We start from the raw sequence: 21,593 nt of genomic DNA on the forward strand, positions 1-21,593 counted from the left end.
GTAAAGGTCCTTCTTTTAAATGGGAAGTCAAGCGCCCCCCACTGGTCTAAACACATTATTCTGATGAGTATTGCATGTGTGGAATAGGAATTATCCATTCATCCAGTGCGCCACCGTGCTGCCAGAATATGAATTGAGTAGACAATAAATTCACCTGTTTTTATCCATCTCAGGCGGCGGCCATTTTGTTACTTGAAAATGACGTCACAATGCCAAAGGGCTCAGGGAACAACCAATCACGGCTAACCCGTCTTCTGGGTTTGGTCATGTGACGTTTGCAAGCTGAGCTCTTATGGCATAAGGTAATGCAAAAAAAAAAAAAAAAAATCACTTGACTTCCCCTTTAAAATGGGAAAAGTGGCTGATTAGCAAGGAGGAAAGTGGACTGAAATAACAGGAGTGCCCAAAAAAAACGAAATAAAAAAACCTTAAGACCAAAAGACTTTAAGAAATAACTTATCCCAATTCTCAACAGATACTCAAACAAAGAACCAACACGTAAGAATGTGCTGTCGGGTAACAAAGTGAGGATGCACTTTTCTAAAATAAGTTGCTGCCTGGTTTTGGGCGTGACCGATCGCCTCACCCTAAATTCCTCAAGAGCGGCGACCAATCAGACCACGTTATGACCATTTCTAAGCTATGATGACGTACGCGACGACAAAAAAAAAAAAAAGGGAAAAACTGGGTGGAGGAGGTCAACGTATGGAACCCAGCTGTAAAGCCTCGCCCCCTTTTTCTGGGAACGTTGGTGCCTCACTCTGCTTTAGGCCTGTAGCTGAGAGGAACGTGTTGCTCAGCATTCCTGAACCGAAGCAGATACACCAAATATGGAAAATGCCAATTGATGTAAAGACTTAACTGCTTTGAGGAGAGTCGCACACCATGTGGTCACTCCGCAGTGTTGTATATTTGTGACCCTTGCCTGCAACCAGGGTGGGCTGCCGGATAGTGTGACCCCCCCCCCCCCCCCCCTCAGCCTGGGGAATGAAGACACCCGAGGAATGGAGACAGCTGGGAGAGCAACAACACAAACAAACTGTTGTTGGCGCAGAGCACATGGTGAAACGCGCCATGGCGTTGGGAGGACGGGGGAAGGCTGAAAGCGAGGTTGCAATAGAAAGTGGCCAAAAAGTGAAGAAGAAAAAAAACCCGAATTGTGAAGGGATGCAAAAAACCCAAGACGTTTTGTACTCACGCAATTAAACCTGAAACAATGACAACAGGCATCTGGGGGGGAAAAAAAAAAGCTTGGCTTTCGCTCGACGTCATTGGTCACGCCGCCTAAAGCGGATCGCACATCTGAGCTCTAACGTGATTGATCGCGAGCTTTGTCTTTGTGCAAGTCACGTGTCGACGGCGGCTTCAAAGGATTGTTTGATTATTATTATTATCTCATCTTGAGCACGGATGCCACGGGGTGAGCCGTCGTTAACAATTGACCGATTCACTATCGACGTGTCTAAATTCGTACAATGTGACTTCAGTTGTGGGAATTAAATGGCTCCGTCTGCTTGATAAATTCAATATATTATTATGACGATAGCAGTGAAAAGGAGGAGTTGGGATTGTAAGTCATTTGGTCATGAAAAATAAAAATAAAAAAAGGGATCATTTGGTACAAAAGTGTAACGAGATGGGCATGCAAGGTCAAAGCAGATAAAGACAGTCACTGTCATACAAAAAAGGGGCTTTGCACAGTCGTAAAAAAGTGGAAGCAAAAAAAAAAAAAAACCAAAACAGTTTTAAAGCGTTGATACAAAGTTGTCACATTATCAATAAAGCTTATAAAATTCATAATATATATATATATATAATATATATGTACCTTATATACAGTCAGTTAGTCAATGTAAGGAACGCTACTGCAGAGTGAAAAAATACATGAAAAAAGTGAAAATTAGGATTAAATTAGAGGTAGCAGCAGATTCGGGATTTTATTTTTATTTTTTTCCTCAACATCTTCCTTCCAACATTAAGGGATACTCAAATTGGATTCTTCATTTTCCACTTTAAATACTTGCACGGCCACAGAATGTTTTTTTTTTTTTTTTCGGACAGACACAGTGTCATACATAACAGGCGCACACGCACGCCGCTTCCTTCGTAAGTGTTCATCTTTCCATCATAGTCCAACTTCGGTCTCGTTGCTTAGTGGTCTGGAAAGGTTCTGGTGGGTGGTACCAAACCAGCATCGGCACCAGAACCGTGTAAGAAGGGGTGCTATGGATGATGGGTCCAACTCTTATGATCCTCAAGTAGTCCTGAATCCTCCAAGCTGTCCATAACACTGATTTATCTTCGATCAGCTTTTCATGACAAGTAGTGGTAGTGGCGGCGGCACTCTTGTGGGTCCACCTATGTTCCTGTGTATCAAAAAATGTGAGGTGGCCGTTCAGAGTTTCTGCGTCCAGGAAGTCCATAAATGGGCAGAAATTCAGGAGTGGCTGGTGACTCCTAAAGGGTCCCAAGGTAGAGTGGATGTGGTGACAATGGACAGGAAATCGGGCCTCGTAGAAGAGAGGGTGGTAGTGGTGGTTCGCTAATCGCAGCTCACCCACTTTCTGTGTCAAAGAATCTCAAAGAGGCTCTCAGAGTGGTTCAGGACTGGTAGATGTGGTGGTAGTGGTGGTGGTGTTCATGGTGGTGGTGGTGCTCGTGACGCTGTACCACCTGCGCCAGCCGGCCCTCATAGAGCAGAACCCCGGGCAGGTCCCTCACCTGCTCCCTCTCCGTCCCGGCCCCCAGCAGGGTGCCGAGCGCCCGGCACGCCTGCTGCTCCTTGGAGCGCTGCTTGTGCTTGCGGTAAGGGGCGGCCGACTGGTGGGGGGGGGTCTGGCTGGGGAGGGCCGGAGGGGCCGGGAGACCCCTGCTCCGCATCACCCGCCCGCTGAGCTGAGCGGGGGGAGTGCGGCTGTGGGTCTTGGGGGAGCGGACGGCGGATTTGCCGGGTTCTTGGCCTCGTGTCCGAGCGGGGTGGAGACCCTCGGGAGGGCCGGCGTCCGTGACGGCTTGCAAACGCCGATGGTGGTGAGGCGGCGGATGGTGGGAGTGGCCGTTTTCTGGCTCGTGGGATCGAGAGCGCGTCTGATTGGACGAGCGGGTCTGGGGTTCCGCCTTGGGTTGCTCCGCAGTCGCTTTGAGACAAATACAAGATTGTTATTTGAGGCATCGTGTTCTTTTTCTTTTCTCCTCCTTTTTGTCATTGCAATAACTTTTTCACACGGCGTAGAAGTTTGCTTCATATATTTCAAAACAAGATTTTGATTTTTTTTGAAACTTCAGTGACTTACTTCACTGACTCTTGATTATCATTTTTAAAGCCCCTTCAAGATTTTGGCAACATATAGAAAATAACTTGTAATTTATTAACTCGTTAGTGATTCAAATAAATAATAATAATAACTTTTTTTTTTCACTACCCACATTGACAACCAAAGGACTTGGTTCCTATCACTGTACCGATTAAACTAATAGCTCCAGAGCACATTCACTCACCGGCTCCAAAGCGGGATGTGTAGTTCTCGATACCGGCCAGGTCCAAGTAGTGGTTCCGTCGCTCCAGGTTCTCATCCACGCAATGGCGCTGGCAGCCCGGCTGGGTGTGGTTGTGCTGGTCGCTGTGGTGGCGCCTGCCATTCAAGCACCTCTCATTTAGAGCAAGGTAAAACGCGTCGTAATTTGAGCAGAAGCAAAAAAAAAAAAAAAAAAAAAGTAGAACCGAGAGTAAAAAGTTCCGATTTACCTTATCAGCGCTCGACTTTTTTTGTCTGCACTCTTGGGGTCTTCGGCGCACTTGTCGTTTCTCTCCCTTGGGTGGGATGCATCTGTGTGTCGGGGAGGGCGGGGGACAGAAGGCTATTATCAATGAGAACGGCGCATACACACACACACACACACACACACACACACACACACACACACACACGCGCAACAACAACAGTCGCGCAAGAAGAAAGCAACCTTTATTTCTGGATTTTTACTTTGAAGATCTACAGAGGAGCGGGAAGAAGAAAAACAAAAAGGAAAAAAAAAAAAAACCCCCAACAACGCTTCATTTATTCAATGTTCAACTCCCAGCATCTTCTCAATTAAAGATGGGAAGAACAGAGTTAGAAGAGACTTGAGAAAGAGTTTAACAATAAAGACAGCAGATCTGACGCAGGCTGAAATTAGCATAAAGGCGAACGGGCGATGTCGGATTTCCCTCGAGGTGTGTTAAAAACAGGACGGCGGCGGGTAACAATACAAGGATGTATATTTTTGTGCTACTTTTCCCCCCTCATGAGTCGTCATAGAGAAAGGTGAAGTTTTTTGACAGCTTATTTTGACTTTTTTTTTTTTTTTTTTTAACAGTTTTATACTTCTCTTCATTTCTGGTGAACTACTTGATTTGTCGTACCTGCGCCGCCCTGCGTGCAAGTTCTCCATCTCTGGCTGGAGTCCGGCGCGACCGACAGCTTGACCCGCAAGGTCTTACTGCTGCTGGGAGAATGGTTGACGGAGGCGTCCACCACCTCGTAGATGGTGTGCAGGAGGCTTGTGATGTCCTGAAGGTCACAAAGACGGACGGCCATTACTGTACCTTTCAGAACAAACCCGCCATTTTTGGAAATGCAAGGCCATCTTAATTTAGGTCAGGGGTGTCAAAGTCATTTTTGTGGCGGGCTGCATCGTATTCATAATATCCTTGGGAGGTCCATTATGACTGTCAACCCAAATAAATGTATGAACGTCTCATATTAGTCTACAAAACAAACTGATGAAAAACTAATTTTGAAATCAGAGACAAGTAAAAAATGTTCCAAAAGATGAATGGTAATAAAAATTGCGAGAAACATCTGTATTTTTTAAAAGTGAAGGCAATTTGCAATTTTTGTATTGACACATAAAGTCGATGCACAATTTGTCTTTGCGGGCCATTTAGAATTACACTGCGGGCCAAATTTGGCCCACGGGCCACAGTTTGACCCCCGTAATTTTAGGTTATTCCCCCAAAATATATAACCAGAATTTGACAACTACCTTCCATTTGTTAAAGCGTGAGTTCCTGTTCGTGTTAACTCAAGATTCCGCTGTACAATCTGCCAAACGGGGCTCCATTGTAAACTGCTGAGAATTTGTCAGATTATCCCTCCCTCTAACAACAAAAGAAAGCTCAATATGCGGGAACGGATGCACACTTCGGTTTCAGGTGCAGACACCAAGGAGGAAAAAACATCTTCTGTGGCGTGACAGCATGAAAAGAAGCTGGAGAAGAAAGCGGCTGCCGTCTCGTGAGTCGAGCGGCCGCCGGCTACGGCTCCACATACGCGACGACACGGAACTTTCCGGGTGTTCTCTTGGATCTCTACTGGCACTGAGCACGCCTTGGCTGGCAGGAAGGGAAAGACTAAAAAGAGGCTTTTTTTTTTTTTTTTTTTTTTGACGGTAGAATTTTCGTTTCAGAGCGGCGGCTCACAATCGGACTGTTTGATTTCATTTGATTTATTTGCCATTATTTTGGTGTCGTTGTCTCGTTCCCCCTGAAATTTTGTTTTGAGGTATGCGCTCATTCTTTGATGTTTAATTTGTGAAATAAGATGACTTGAAGAACTGCGGCTTGATTAATAAAAGAAAATTCCAGATGTTCATATGGGCGGGGATGTCTCGGCAGATGTGTGTCGTTGACTTGTTCATTCATCGATCAAAGGCTTGCGATAATTTACCTCTCGGGTAACTTTCCCGTTGTTGTCAAAGTCGTAGAGGGTGAACGTCCACTCTTGTCTGTTGTCCTCCTCCATGGACACGGCGCACTCCAGCTCCTGAGACGGCACGAGACAGTACGTGTGTGTCTTTGTCTGGCCTAGTTTCCACTTACCGTATTTTCCAGACTATAAGTCGCAGTTTTTTTCATAATTTGACTGGGAGTGCGACTTATACTCTGGAGTGACTTATATGTGAAATTATATTGTCAAATAGATTTTTCCCAAAAATGCAACTTGTGTTTTTTCCCCTTTATTGTGCATTTTATGGCTGGTGCGACTTATACTCTGGAAAAAAACGGTAGTTAATAGAGGTCGTGTTCAGTGTGGACAGATTTACTTCAAACTGGAGCTGCTTGCCATCGCGCTGCAGCATGGTCTTGTCCTCCGAGCAGCAGCCGCCGGATGTCTTCTCCGGGGGCAGAGCCACTTCAAACACATAAAAAAAAAAAATGTCAGCCTCAAATGGTGGGCACCGCCCTGACCTGAGGATAGGTTGGCCCTTGGATTATAGCCAAATAGCTGTAATTACACAAAAGTAATATGGTCGTTACACAGTTATATAGCCGTGGGCAAAATAGCTCCAGACATCAAGGAAGACCTGCTTCGTTTCCGAGAAAGTTAAATAGATTGTAAATAAGACTCGTGCGTACATTTGTTTGCATTATTTGGGAGGCATTCAAAGTTTTATGGGGAATTTAGTAGCAGCGGCAAATTAACAGAAGAGAGGTGTGTTTTTTTGTATTTTTTTTATATTTTATTGGTATTTCATTTACAAGATCATAAAACCAGTGAAGAAGAAATTCTATAGAGCCTTTTGGGCCAGGGGGCTTTTTTTTTTTTTTTTCCAACTACAGCAGGACAAAATTTTTCAGTCCATTTGAGTTGTCAATTCCTGTCTCTTGACTTCTTTTGGATGAGCAAAATATTAGGAACAGCACTCAGTACAAGGCTGCGCAGTTGTACATCAGTTCAAACTACGAGCACATACACTGTAAATAAAAGCTGTGTCTTGTGCCAGCCTTAAAACCACAAACCTCCGCTATTCAAAAATTCTCAACTGGGGTGGAAAAAAAAAACATACTCGGGTAAGAAAATTGTTTTTTATACTTTGCTATTTCAGTCCTGATTATCCCGTCAGAATTTCGCAAAACTGTGATTGATTTTTTTCTTTTTTCTCTCTCAGTACGAGCACTGTGAACATTTTACAAGCAAACTATTTTGTGTGCATTTTCTTCAACTCGTATTTTCTTACCCAGGTATATTCTACCCTTCTACTTAAGTTACTTTCGAGTTGAGTTTGCCCACCTCTACAGACCACACCCCCTTCTCCCTCTCTTTTTCGCCTCTCCTCCCATCCGCACTTTGAAGTCCCCCATCCTCCACCCTTCTGGAAGAGGATCAGTCCGGCCGGTGGAATAAAAACAGAATCACTAATTAATTAAGCCGAGTCAAATCGGAAACACTGTTTGTTTGCGCGCCAGCCGGGGCAGCAGACACAACACGACGGCCCACTTTCTTCCCGCGCCATCCGAAAGCGGATCAAAGCCGAAGCGTCTGATCATCCCCTCCTCGTTGGGAGGAAGCCGGAAATGAAAGGCGACATCCCGGGGAACTTTTTTTTTCTGGATATTGAGAGAGGAGGGGGCTCCCGCTGTTTGATCGCGTGTGAGGGGGCAAATCTGTTCGGCGGCAGGCTCAATATGGCGGAGAGATAGCTAATGAAACGCCGGGAGGAGAAACAGTAATGCAGGATCACTGACCTCCCCCCCCCCCCCCCCCCACACACACACACCCGCCCTTTTAGAAGTCTATACGCCAGGAAGCTGCCGTGGGATTGGCTCCGAGGGGCACGGCGAGGGCAATCCGAGTCTCGCAGGTTGGGAACGCTGCCACGCTCGAGCTCATCCAGCTTGGCTGCTGTATTACACATATCTGCTGCCTCCTGTCCTTCTTCCAAGGCTAAATGCATGGGGATCAGTAGGATGACTCTGCCTTTGTGGCTAGGAGAAGTCACATTTTCTTCATCTGGTGATCAAGTGACTTAATCCTACTCTTAGCAGCCTAATTGCTAGCCAGCGCACATGTAAACAAAAAAAGGCATCTCGGGTTACTTTTCAAATGAGATTATGCATTATTAAAATTACTATTAGAAGCAGACTACCTGCTAAAAGAACGTTTTTTTCCCCCAGCAGAAAGAAAAAAAAGAAATCTAGCTTTATCTGTTTTTTGGCAATCGGTAGTAGAACTTCGGTTGGTTTCACCCAAAAACCCTCATTTCTGACCAAAAGGCGGAGAAAACAAGCTTTTAAGGAGAAATGGCTTTGACACTCGTATTTTTTTTGCTTTTGAGACTTGAATTAGATTAATGTTTTGTTCAAAGACGTTTGTTCAAACAGACTGAGCTACTTTAAAATCAACAGGATCCTTGGAGAAAGGATAAGAGTGCCTGAACTCGTGCAAAGTTTGCCAATTTTCCCATTTCCATCACCTTTCTGCATTCCGTGTGGGTGTAGGCAGCTCTCGTGCGAGTCCCACTTTGAGCAGAGAAGGAGAGGCTTCCAAATCCGAGGATCATGTCACACTAGGGGGCAATCTTTGCATTGGGGAAGGGAGGGGGGGAGTAAAGGGGACCTCATCAGCACATTGCTGGGGTTTAGAGAGTGATGGGGGTGGACGGGGACCTTGGGGAGTGGACGGGGACCTTGGAGGATGCCAGCACAATATATGGCATTTTCTTCATCTTAAAGATCAATGCTGGCATTAAAAAAAAAAAAAAAAAAGGTTGGTTGATAGCTTACCTTCTAAGCGGTAGTGCTCATCACCTATCTGCTGAGCTTCATTTATGGAGTCCTGAAAGAGAACAAAAAAAGAAAGAAAAGAACATTGAGTCATGCCCGTATATCAGCGAGTCTTTCATTTCTGGCACATAAAAAACAAACAGCGCGACATTCCGACACAGAGTGGCAAGCCGACATCTAACCGCGGGCAGTCAGATGTCCATACGCAAACAAAGTTTGACATCAGCAACGGGAGGGATAATTGCAGGGCCACAAAAGACTGGCAGTCGGGGCCGAAGCGACGGCGCAGCGAGGGGGAACGCTAACACAACTATTTCAAACAGCTCAGTCTTTTTAGTCAGGATAACAGTTTTATGTCAGCAGTAAATATTGAACATTTTTTTGGGGATACATATTTCATGGATGAAAATGAAGATCAAAGTTCTTATGACTTATGTGTGACGATTATTTTTCGGATTTGGTCAATTAGATACACATGAGATGTCAAAATGTACTAAGACACCAGACAGATATATTATTGATCCAACATAATTTGTCCCAGACATGGATTTAAAAGAAAGAAAAAAAAAGCACATCTCCATCACCAAGTGATTGCTTGTTTTCCTTTTTTCTTTTAAACTTGATGAAATAATTCGCAACTGGCTTTCATTCCATTCCAAACGACTCCATGGTCAACATCACACTAATTCCTCTAATCCATAAACACTAAGATCGAGACTCTTGGATGTTTTTTTGTTGTTGTTGTTGATGATGAATGGTGCAAAATGATTGCAGGGAAAGTCAACAGCATGAGAAACAGGAGATGCAGGAATGTGCTAATTGGTTGCTGTCTGTGGTGATGGATGGAAACCATTTTATTAAGTCTACTAGAGGTGACCGCTGGAATTGTTCTGGATAGTGTTAAAATGAGAAATATATCACAAGGCTTTTGATAGTTTTACGCGAAAACAAGCACGTCCATTTCCAAGTTCTTAAATCTAAAACGAAAATAACCACCCTACATACTATCATGACAATGTTTGGAGGAATATTTAAACTATTTTTCCAGTCTGGGAAAGCCCCACCAAAATTAGGATTTGGTTGGCCCACAAATAACTTTTTAATCGGTCTTAATTGTCCGCCCTTATGTTCAGTTCACTTTTGCTATTGCGTATTTAGCATCCCTTGGTACTTTATTATGATTTTTCTTTTTGCTTTTACAGAGGAGTAGTTAGAAAATGTGAAAAAGCCTTTGGCCACCAGAAGATGGCCTCTGGCACCTTACTAACTTTGGCACTGCTGACATGGACTTACTGCCCCCCCCCCCTTGTGTTTGGGGGGGGGAAGGCTACGTTAAATTATACCTACTATGTACTTCTATGTGATTGTGGGAAAGTCCCACAAGGCCTCTTTGGTCTGCGAGCTTTCTGCCTCGGTGAGCCGCCACACAAGCTGACAATTTATGCGGCCGTCGACAGCTCCCCCTGATCGAGGGCCAGGGCCCCGGTCGAAGCGGGCCTCTGGAACTGCGGCGACGGCGGCTACTGGCGCTCTATCAAAACGCGGAAAAAAAAATCTCATTAAGGCCGCGACTGGGTGCTTCCGACTCGGCCCCTCAACCGGAGCATGGAAACGCCTTCAGAAGTACTTTTTGTGTGTGTGTGTGTAAAAATAATGAGGGGAACCACAATGATAGATTGTCACTCAGTCGAACGCACAGCACAGCCAAGGTTGAACTGTTGTCCTATTAGCAAGATGATTCCTGGTTCCCAGAGAATGATCAACCAGATCATGTTTTGCCATAACGACTTGAGGATGTTGGATGCTTCCGAGGCAAAGTTAAGTTTATTTGTCCCTTGATCATAAACATTGGAAAGATTTTTCTAGTTTTAATATGACATCATTGTATAACAGCTCATTCAATATTATGGAAAATTCGCTTTTCAGAGCCTCTACAGATAGTTGAGTAAATATTTTTACGTCATTTTCTGAAAATGTGTCCATGAGCAAACTGTTGCATAACACCTGATATCAGGAATGCAACATATTAATGATGATAGAAAAAAGAGTTTGAGAGAACTGAATAAAAGTATTTGAGTGAGAATAGATTCTACTGAAAATAAAAGTCAATTATTCAATTTGTGAATAGTCGAATGAAAAGAACAGCTGTGCGGCGTTCAGATTCTCGACAAAGCGCTTATCCAGCTGTAAAACAACGATGCCAAAACTGATAATTAGCGTCAAGGTGTAGTGTTACTTTACAAAAAAAAAAAACTTCCAGAGGAAATACCTTTGCTTTTCCACCGAGTGTAAGTTGAAGCGATTTCAAAAGGCCGAGAACCCGAAACGGCGCCCATCCTCCCAATTTACATCCCGAAAACAAAAACAAACCACCGTCATTAAACACCGCAGGGTCTTTTTGCTTTCCCACCCTCAGAGTGCTCCTGAGATGAAGCCGAGATTGAGGGTGTTGATATGAGCCACAGCAGTTCGCGTCGGCCTTCAAAGGAGATCCGTTTTCCGCACATGAAATAACGATCTCAGATAAACACGTTGCAAAGCAAAGCTGATGCAAGCCGTGCGCGGAGGGAGGGAGGGAGGGAGGGAGGAAGGGAGGGAAGACTGATCGTTATGGCAAATAAATGTCTCCGTGTTACTCCACGGTCCGAAAGATGAATCTGTTACTGACGCTTATTACGGTACGTTGAACCGGTTTCGGGAAACAGCGGGGATACAAGCGAGATGTCAAAGTTGATACAAAGCAGAGATAAGCAGGAAGGCAGTCCCAAGAGGAAGTTTTTTTTTTTAATCTACTTGATAAGGAGGTCTTCAAAGTTGAGTCATTTTTTGGGGGAGTCATTAGCCTGGTGGAGCTACCACTGCAAGTCCATTTAGCTTTTTGGCTTTGACGTAATTGTCCTTCCAAATTCCGTCCGCCATTTTGCCAATTCGAGACAGACACCTTCTCTGGAACAAACTTTGAGGCCCCACGCTTGACATCCTTTCCGTCACGGCACACCCGCCTTCTCTTCCTGTGCCCCCGGGAAGCAAATTATAGCCACGGAGTCACCGTCCGTTGGCATCCGGGCGGGCAGTTCTGAGGAAGCTGCGCTGTGATTAAAAGGAGGCGCACGCTGAGCGACACCGGAGGCTGGACGTGCCAGAAGGGTTACCATCGCGACGCAGGTCGGTTTGGGGAAGTTTCTCCACGCAGAACCGCACACAGAGGAGACGTTTGAAGTCACGCTTAGGGTTCAGCACGTTTGTGTTTACGTTATGTTCTTATACAGTAAAAAAAAAAAAAAAAATAATGACGCCCCACTAAACCGGTTTATACGCTAATTGCCCATATCTTAAAATGCCCCAAATGTGTTCCAACCCAAAACGCAAACATTTTTTTTCTACGTGTACTAATAGTGGAGATTTACGAGCCTCATTTGAGTGTCTGGCAAACATGCCGATCTCAAGTAATGTGCCGCTCACTCTCCATCCCAACCCCCCCCCCCCCCTTTTGTGTTTCATGTGTGAAGTTGGCCAACATTTTAATGACCCGTTTAGAAAACTTCTACACCTGCAAAGATAAGCTTTTATACTCTTTTCTTTTACAAGGCAGTCATCCCCTGGGGGGTTGCGAACCCCACCTGTTAGCACAAGGTAGGCGTCGTTATTAGCGCTTGAAAAACATACAGGCGCTGCAATTAACATTTATCACACTGTTTATCAAAGCGCTACCACAGCACAGGGGAGGAGCGGGTTGATACGATACGTCAAGATCAAGAGTTGAACCGCATGATTGCCCCTGCAGCAAATTTAGATGAACCGTAACTCTCAGTTCATGCGCAAGACAGCGTAACAGAAGCACCTTTCATTGCCATAAAAGCGTCTGCATCAACAGTAAAGAGGAGGATGCGCTCAACGGAATTCCCGGGATTGATGCTTGGAATTTTTCGGATTTTCTTCCCAATGAATTGTTGACTTAATTAGCTAATTTTTATTTATTTATTATTTTATATTATTTTAGTTAACTTACTTAGCTGAATTATTTCTTTTAATATTGTGTTATATAATTATTATTTTATTTATGTTATTTTTTTTATTTATTATTTTACATTATTTCAGTTGACATAATTCGCTGAATTATTTTTTTGAAATATTTTGTTATAAATTTTATACTATTTAATTTCAAATTTTTTAATAGATTTTTTTTTAAATCACAGCTTAAAATGTGTATGTTGTCAATTGAGATTTTTTTAAAAGGGCATCCTTCTGGGATAGACGGGACATAAACTTCGAGAAAGGTCCCTCCGAATTGTTTCCTTCTCTCAGTGGCAACCCGTTAAGGCAGCAAAATGTGATTCTGCATGACGCGCAAAGCTAAGGGTGTGGGCTAGCGAGGCGACAGACTGTCGCTTGGCCCCGAATTACAGGTGCCCCAAGCCTGCCAAAAGTGACAAATGAGAAAATTGCTGCCCTCTGTGAATATTCACAGTAAAATCGACTTCCAAAAGAATGACGAAAAGAAAAGACGGCGAGGGTGAAACGACACGTCTCATTTCCACAAGCTAGTTTGGATCTTGTTTGGATTTCGTCGGGTGTCCTCAAAAGGAAATGAGTCATCTCTGGAACTGTCCCGCTGCGAGGCGCCACGCTTACACGTGTCACACTCGCTAATGGAAAGCAGGACGGATTATAAGAGCCCAGACGACTCTGTGGCAACCTCGCTGATCTTTAAGTGCGGCGGAGCGCGCTTAGACGGAGTCTGGAGGGCTCTCACAATTAGTTCTTCGTCTGACGCCAGACTTGAGTGGCGCGATGAGGAAGTCTTACCTTAAGGGTGCAGAGGAAGTGACAGGTACTTCAACCTTTCAGCGCACCAGACGGATGAAAGGAAACACTTGGCTGTGTCAAAGTCAAAGGATTTCCTCTTTTAACGCACGCTTATTCCTCACGAGACAGGAGGCTCCTCTCAAATCGTTGCTATTTTTGTTGTTCCTTGAGTGTCACGGTTTCGCTACGCATTAAGGATGCGCATAATAATTCATTAACTGTTAAGACTTTGCTCGATTGTGCAGATTTGGCACGAGTTACACCTGCAAAGACCTTCGCTCCTTGGTATCAGATCGGGTCTCTTCGACATATCAATAAAAATCGGATGTCCTTGATACGTGTCAATTATGTTGCAGCATAAACACACAGTGCAAATATAAAACTAAACTACATTAAAATTGTAAACAGTTAAAAACACTACATGTGCTATGTATGTATGCTAGGGGGGAGGGGGCGAAGCTTCAAATTTGCTTCATGAACCAGTTGTATTTTTTTTTCAATCCTCCAGATGGCACTCACTGTTCCATATTGTGCCGACTTACAATTTCATAAATCCCTTGATTGAAACTAACGGTGCCATGTAGAGGAGTCAAAAAAAATCAACAATTCACAAATCGTTCCAACCGTACAAGTGGTCCTCAAGTTCCTACAGAGTTCTATTGATACGGTTGCAACTTGGTATCTCAAATTTGCATCCCAATGTGCCATATATCACTAACAATCAAACTCATTTATCATTTATCATTTATCACACACTCTTTGTATCCTTGAAAAAGTCTTATGCAATCGTCTAAAACTGAGGAAATCTCAAATATTTCAATCAATTAAATTCTCTGTAAATTTAAAACAGAATCAGGATGCTTAACGGTAACATGCGATCTGATACCATTCAACGAGTTAAACGCTAACTATGATTTACAAGCAGCTCATCTTATCTTAACTCATATTTCCCACACCTTGTAAACCTCTCAAGTGTTCATGTTCGACAAATCAGAGCCAACTTGGCCAGAGTCTTTTTTTTTTTTTTTTTCCCCTACTGTGTCCAAGACGGTCCTGCCAGCCGCCACCTCTATAAACATCCCTCACATCTGACATTTTAACGGTGCGCCTAAAATCTCTAATTACAAAGACAGCGCAAGCTAGGCGAGTAAATGCCGGCGTTCGAAATAGACACTGGAAGTACTGTACGCGAGCGCGGCCATTTGCGAGTGGCGCGTTTCTATTCATAGTCGGCTTGGAATTAATGGCTTGTCTATAATGAACTTGGAGCACGACGCATGACTGAAAGTTGCAACGTGTCATTAAATCACACACACTGTTTTATGAGTTCCAAACATGAACTTTGAAAATGCGCTAGGTAGCAACCCCGGGGGAAAAAAAAAAAAAAAAAAAACACAACATGGGAAGGGAAAAAGTCTCAAGTAACCATGCCAGGACCCGTTTGCGTTACTTGAATGTATTGGTATATCTGTTTTGTTTTTTTCTCCTATTCAAGCTAGCTGGCTAACTTTGCACTACAATGTATTGTCATGTGTGCTTTAAGCTGCTTTCGGGAAAATGGCTGCTGCTTTCATATTCTTGTAGTTGTCTTTGAGTCATTTCAACACTCAATTATGGGCTCTGTGTAGCATATTGTGTAATATAGGGTGCAATTACGCGCTAACTTTAGCACTAACTATACTGCGTATAACGTAAACTATAGACACAACCACCACAAAATGATTCTGAGCTTGTTTTTTTTTTGTTTTGTTTTTTTTAAATACAATATGTGTCAGAGAGTCATGATCCAACCGTAAAATTAACGAAGACCAGAATCACATCTGTCTTCCAGTTGCCCCTCAAATTCCGCCTGGCAACAAGTGATGTGACGAGTGCAAAAAAAAAATTTAAAAAAATTGAGCAATCCAAAAACAAGACAACCACAATGCAACCGCCGATTGTTTAAAATATTGAATATGATTGGATCAACAATTGGTATGAACTCATGTGAGATCTGTTGATGTCCCATCAAGAGTTTCGCTATATCAGGAAATAGAACATGGCAACTTGGGGGTCCTTCTCATCGTTGAGTAAGGGGAGGTGAATTCAAAGGTCTTCAAGTGCACACACAGGGTGAGGGTCCTCCCTGGGCACCCGTGGAGCATAAACACCAGAGGAGAAGATGGTCTGTTTGTCTTTTCCCGCCTCCCAAAACACATTCCTCCAGACATGGCGGCACAGGAAGAGCAGAGGAGACCCTTTGGAAGCGCCGCCACAATGCTCTCCCCAATGTTTACCTTCGCCCGCTTCCTTGACTCCATCTACCTCGGGTAGCCTTTTGGCCTCCGTTACCGGCGTTCTCTCACACGTGGAGGACAAACACTCCAGCTGAGCCTACGGAACTTGAAGAGTGCGTGCGTGCAACTATGCTGCTTTCTTCTCTCTGCCAGCATATTGACAAAATTGTTTGGCTTAAAATAAATTCCCAATAAATGATTTTTAGACTGAGGTTATATGTGGGCGACAATGATGCTAATAATGACCACGAGTTAGTATAATAGTGCTAATTAGACCTGAGAGATAAACGAGCTAAGCACTAACTAGGATGAGAAAATGAGAAAATTCAAAATCACATGACTTCATTATTACGACACAGATCTTGTCCTATTTGAGAGCCACTTTATAGCGCTCAAGTGAAATTATTCAGCATTTACATTACGGGCCAGAGAGTAATCCGCAAGGGAAGGTGGAGGGGTAGGGGAGAGAATGCGATAAACAAACACGAGAGAATTATTCAGGGTTTAAAGACTTAAACACCCACTCGAGTGCTGCCTTTTAAGTGGGTGATTAAAACGAGAACAACGCGAGACTCAAGAGGAGCATTCGGCGCATTCGCGGAACGCCGCTCACCTCTAGTTTGCCACCTTCCCCAAACTAAGACACCAAGAAGCGGTCAAGAAGGGGATAGTAAGAAGATTACTTAACCGCTGCCCACATTGCCAAATGCAGATGTGGGCGAGGGGGCAAAGCACAATCCCCTAGCTGCTAATCCCCGGAGATTCCACGCACATTCCACAAAGCAGACTTTGATCTCTAGTGTGTATCCGGATATCCGACTCCACACAGGACAAAATAAAGAACACGCAGACATTAACATAAAGCATCGTTTTGAATCTGATCGAACGACCATGACGTGCGGAGTACCACAAGTGTCAGTCGTCGGACCACTTTAATTCAAACTGAGATTGGAACTGTGAAGACAGATGTTCCAACCGCTTCCTTCAAATCAATCATTCCAGGGAATACTCTCGAAAAGTTACTTTCCCACCGTGCGACATTAACGTGACCACCACATCGCCCCGGGCAACATCTTTTCCACTCATCCTCTCATGGGAACACTTCTTTAAAAAATCACATGGCCTCCACTCCAGCCAGGTGCTACCCCTCAACCCCCCCGACTCCTCCCTAAAAGCCTGAAGCTTTTCTTTCCTTTAGAATGTGCCTCCAAAATTGCGCCCCCCCCCCCCTTGCAGCCACTTCAAAGAGCAAACAACAGGCTCTCGTCCCATGGGATCACAGAAGGGGTAAAGCCTGCTGGGAGTTGGCCGTACGTCACACAAGAGGCCAGCCGGCGGTGGTGGAAGAAGGGTGGCGGGGCGAGGGTCACAAAAGCGCACAAAAAGAAGAGGAGCCCGCCCGGCCGCCCGCCCGCCCGCGTGTGAAAGGTACTTTCAGCATCCAGACCAAAGCTCTCAAAAACACAACGGCCAATCACATCCTGTCTTTTATCGCACTCGGAGGGCGAGGGAACGGGTCGGAACTGTACCGAGCGTCGACGCTTGGCGGAAACGCAGCTTTAAGATACGGGAAAATTGGAAAAGCAAGGTGGATCCTCGACTGTCAATAGGGAACAGCGCCCCGCGAGGGCCCCCTTTCATACGGCGTCTCGTTTCATCCGGCAACACAAGGCCACCGGGTAAACGTAGCAAACAGATGGAGTCTACCAGGGCAGAAGGGAGCACCAGTTGGGAGATGGAAACGGTGGGGGGGGGGGGGGGGGGATTTTAAAGATGTCCCCTTTTTTTGCGGTAATATGAAATTCATCCGAACTAAGCGGCACACAAAATTGAAATGGGGCTGTGCATGTTGTAAAATGTTCAATGACTACACGAGGACATGCTTAAGGCACAACGTGATATTTATGGGGACGCTTCCCGGGGTCCACGACAGGCTGGACACGGGGTATCACATGACCCCAATGTCATATGTCAAGACCCACCTGCCAATAACACTCATTCACTGGCGCACCATTGCCACATAGCTGGCGGTGAGTCCCCAAAAAAAAAAAAAAAAAATCTGCATCAACAATGATCATTTTGTTCCAGTGGCCAAAGTGTTTGGGAAGGTTTACATTTTTTTTGTTCTCACTATCCGACAACAAAGGGGAGTCCTTGGTTATGAGTCTTCTGGCATTCTTTATTACCGCCATAAAGCGTGGAAGCCTGTGTATCTAAATTGTTATTTCCTAGCCTAACAATCCAGCGTTCTTAATGACGGTGTCAACAACGCCGATAACGACGCAACGTTGAAAGACAAGCATAACGAAACACCTCAAAGGACTTTAGACTGAGCGGATTAGTTTGTCTTCTTGCCGGCACATCAATAAACACTCTTATCGCGAGGGCTAATTTTTAAAAGCAACTATTGTGACCTTTGCAAACCGTGGCGTGTCTCAGAAGGGTTTGGATTCCTTCTCATTGGCAAAAAATAAAGCCGCTCTGGCAAGCTGCATTCAGTAGATAGACAAGTGTGGGTGGTGGTTGAACCCTATTCTGGTTTTCCTTCACAACGACCACCGATTTCCCCCGTTTGAGGACGACACCGCCAACCAAAGAGGCTTAAAACGCCTCTGAAGCAATTCCAAAGGATTTCCCCCTTCACTTGACGACAACAACAACAACAACACTGTGTGTGTCGACGGCAATTCCAAAAGACAAAAACATTGCAGAGCCTGACCAACATTCCTCGGCTTCTACCAAACTCACATCACCGGGCTGTCAGCCCATCATGCTTTCAAAAACGGCTTGATCTATTGTTGCCTTTTTAAAATAAAAAATAAAGAAGAAACATCAACTGGGCTGAAAACCAACATTTGATTCTCCCTCAGAGACCAAACAAGTGTTGAAATTCCCATTGTCATCATCAAACAACAAATCAGATCGGATCTCAGAGCTGGATCCAAAATGTTGTCGCTTGTGATTGACGCTCTCAGACATTATGGCACATTTACACAGATGATTGTTTATGAGCGCGGTTAGCCAAAATGCTACTTCACCTATTCCCACGACACTTCAAGTTGAAAGGAGTGAGGCAATTAAGGGCTAAGGAAGACTCGATTGAATTTAGACGAGGATCTGGACAAATCATATTGTATCATATTGCATGTAATTTCATTTAAATGTGTGACTGTAATGTAATTTAAAACATTGATACAATTTTTGTAGAGTGCTTTCTTAAAATATATTTGTTATATTTTAATATATCACTTAATCATTATCAAATGAATGTATTTAATAATAATATTTAGTTAATTATTCTAAATAATTGTTATTGTGTATTAAATATAAAATGTATTAAAATTGGAATGAATACATTATATGTTACGTATTTATTTTTTTGTATTAAATGTAATAAATAATGATTGTATAAATATTTTTTATTGTGGTTGTAGTGCACCGCATGATACCAAAAGTCATTTCTGATCTTTTTAAGCTCTTATTTAAAGTATAATGCAGTGCTGTTCAAAAGCAGGTATCTAAAATTTTCACGAATTTTTACCATCTTTTGTTATATTGTACCATATTTTTCTTCTCTCAACCTTAATGGCTGAATATCGATCATTTAAATCGTCATGAATTGGAATATTTTGGACGATATACCTCGTGGACCACATGCAGCCCTCATTTATGTCCAGTGAAGGTTTAAAAAAAAAAAAAACGTTCATTCAGGCAGGGTGAGAAAGAGAAACTCTGGTAGACTGGGATGGGGCGTTGAGGGGAGGTTAGGGGGGGACCCTCGGGAGAGACTCACCCGAGTGGTCAACGCGCACTTGGTCTTTAGATGACAATCCTGCTTCACCAGCCAGTCGTCCAGTCCCTTCCGAGCCAAACAGGCATTAACTACAAAGCTGTCGCCTGAAACAAAACACGGCTTTATTATTGTGTATTTTATATGGGGGAACAGTGAAGGGGGGCGGCGGGGGGGTCCGTGCACATGTTCACACCACTAGCACTCTCCCCAACTCTGTTCAAAAAAAGTGCCTCAAATGTTCTCTAAAAAAATCATGCTGCTCACCTTCCGGGCTCTCCCTTGCTTTACAAATAGCGGCTTGCAGTGGATGGAGACCGAGAAAAAAAGAAGAAAGTAGACAATGAATACACACAAATACGACTCCTACGATAGTTTTAACAATACAAAACAAGCCTCACCATGTTTCGAGTGCAGTTTACCCATCTCTCGGCATCGGTGCACACCATCAGACGGAGTAATATAGTCCGAAAAGAACCGTCAAAGTGGGTGGGCGAAGACAGCGGGAGATATCCGAAAAAGAGTCCGCGGAGAGAGCGGAGCAACGGTCGTATACTCAAACACGTCTGCACGCTTGGAGAGCAAACAAGCGTCTGAGCTGACTGTGGGGTTCGCTAGGGTGAGTCCAAAGATGCTAGCAGCATGGCAATAGGCAACGTCCGCTTAAGCCCTTTCACAATAAAAGACATTATAATACATATTCCGACTCATAACAAAACTACTTCCGCTTGATAGATACACCCGTTGACTGTGGCCCTGAATAGGATAAGTGGTGTATAAAATGGATGGATGGGGATGTAATGTAATTTAAATTCAAATTTTAATGTACCCAAGAGGAAAAAAAAAAAGGCAGTTTGAGTGGTTACTAAGAAAGCATTTAGCATAAAAGGTCAGGCTCCCAGGGGACGAGAGGGCTGTCTCGGAGGAGGGGGGTTGTGGTCACTGCACATCTGCTCTTTGACATGAAAAGCTCTTTTGGGAAAATCTACAGTTTTTTAAATTTTATTCTTTTCGGGTGGCTGCGGCAGCAGATGAAAGGCGGCGAGATGTTCTTTTGAAGTCATCACTAATCCATAATGAAAGACAGACGTCACAAAGACGGACGGCAAAGGTGCAATATGATAGACTGACACAAATATGACACGGATGCTTCTTGTCCCATTTCTGTCAGATCCCCTCGATATAGCAGGTGCCATTATTTATTTCACTTAGTTAAAAAAAGTGTGTCACATAATATTCTTCTTCATTCATTTTTTACATTTACACAGTGTTTCCTGTCATGGCTGATAGATCCTACATGTTAGATCGTAAATGAAAGATGAATTGAGGGGCTTGTTTTGTATAGCTTTGAAATAGTAAATCAACGTCAACTTAACTTGATTCATAAAGCACTCAAAATACGATGTATGTTTCCAACCCGTTGTTTTACGTCTAAAAAAAGAAATCCATTAAAAGTAGCAAAATATGCCAACAAAATATTCCACTAAAAGTATTACGGGCACCGAAATTTCTCATTTATTTTTGGCCCTTTACTTAAGAAAAACACCCATGCCCCAAAAAAGTATCCAATGCCAAACTCAATGGACCCAAAGAGTTTTGTTTTCTCACTGAGGTACCAAGTCCATTCAAGATGTTTCACATGGTACAAAAGAGGATAGGCCACATGTTGTCCTCCCGGGGAGGCGACATGGGGGATGCCACTCAGTGTTTTCCCACATCCTGACTCTATCATCACATGTTGTACCAAGAGGAACTAGGCTGCCCTTTGAACTAGACACACAGATGAGATGTTGTTATTCCAGGAATGGGCCGGAATATTTGTGGGGAAAAAAAAAAAAAAATCGTGTCCATGTGACACACTTCCTGTCCTTTGAAAAGAGGGCCAATGAAGGAGCGGCCTCACGGGTCCATATATCCATCTTTGAAGCCCAAAGACTCCAGTTATGATGAATCACCAGACTCGCCGGAAGCCATTCTTGGGCTCGCACGTCATGATTTTCTGGACATTATTTGAACGACTGAATTGGTATTTGTTAACCTCACTGCTACATTATAGAACTAAGTATCCCTTGTACTGTCCCACGACTTAAAATTCAAACTCTACAGATTATTTGGCCATAAATGTCAATCAATAAATTATATTTTTTAAGTTGTTGGAACTTAAAAGCGAGGTTTT

At 43.8% G+C, this 21,593-nt stretch overlaps 1 protein-coding gene across 2 annotated transcripts; it reads right to left on the reverse strand.

Annotated features, from left to right (window-relative positions):
• Window positions 1–1,911: 1,911 nt before the first annotated feature.
• Window positions 1,912–20,057, reverse strand: nkd1 (NKD inhibitor of WNT signaling pathway 1). Of its 2 annotated transcripts, none has more exons than XM_085908452.1 (10): window positions 19,819–20,057; window positions 19,685–19,717; window positions 19,421–19,524; window positions 8,546–8,597; window positions 6,085–6,173; window positions 5,709–5,804; window positions 4,403–4,550; window positions 3,746–3,827; window positions 3,499–3,647; window positions 1,912–3,137 (listed from the first exon to the last, which is right to left on the reverse strand). In XM_085908452.1, exons 1-10 carry the CDS (start codon window positions 19,841–19,843, stop codon window positions 2,602–2,604), a joined length of 1,314 nt encoding a protein of 437 aa, XP_085764578.1. In that variant the 5' UTR covers window positions 19,844–20,057; the 3' UTR covers window positions 1,912–2,601. The 2 variants fall into 2 exon arrangements, with proteins under 2 accessions (XP_085764578.1, XP_085764579.1); XM_085908453.1 differs by having other exon boundaries at window positions 3,499–3,632; window positions 19,819–20,047.
• Window positions 20,058–21,593: the final 1,536 nt, after the last annotated feature.

This window comes from Syngnathus leptorhynchus, chromosome 3, assembly GCF_054491065.1.
Source record: "Syngnathus leptorhynchus isolate UIUO chromosome 3, UIUO_Slep, whole genome shotgun sequence".
NCBI lineage: Eukaryota > Metazoa > Chordata > Actinopteri > Syngnathiformes > Syngnathidae > Syngnathus > Syngnathus leptorhynchus.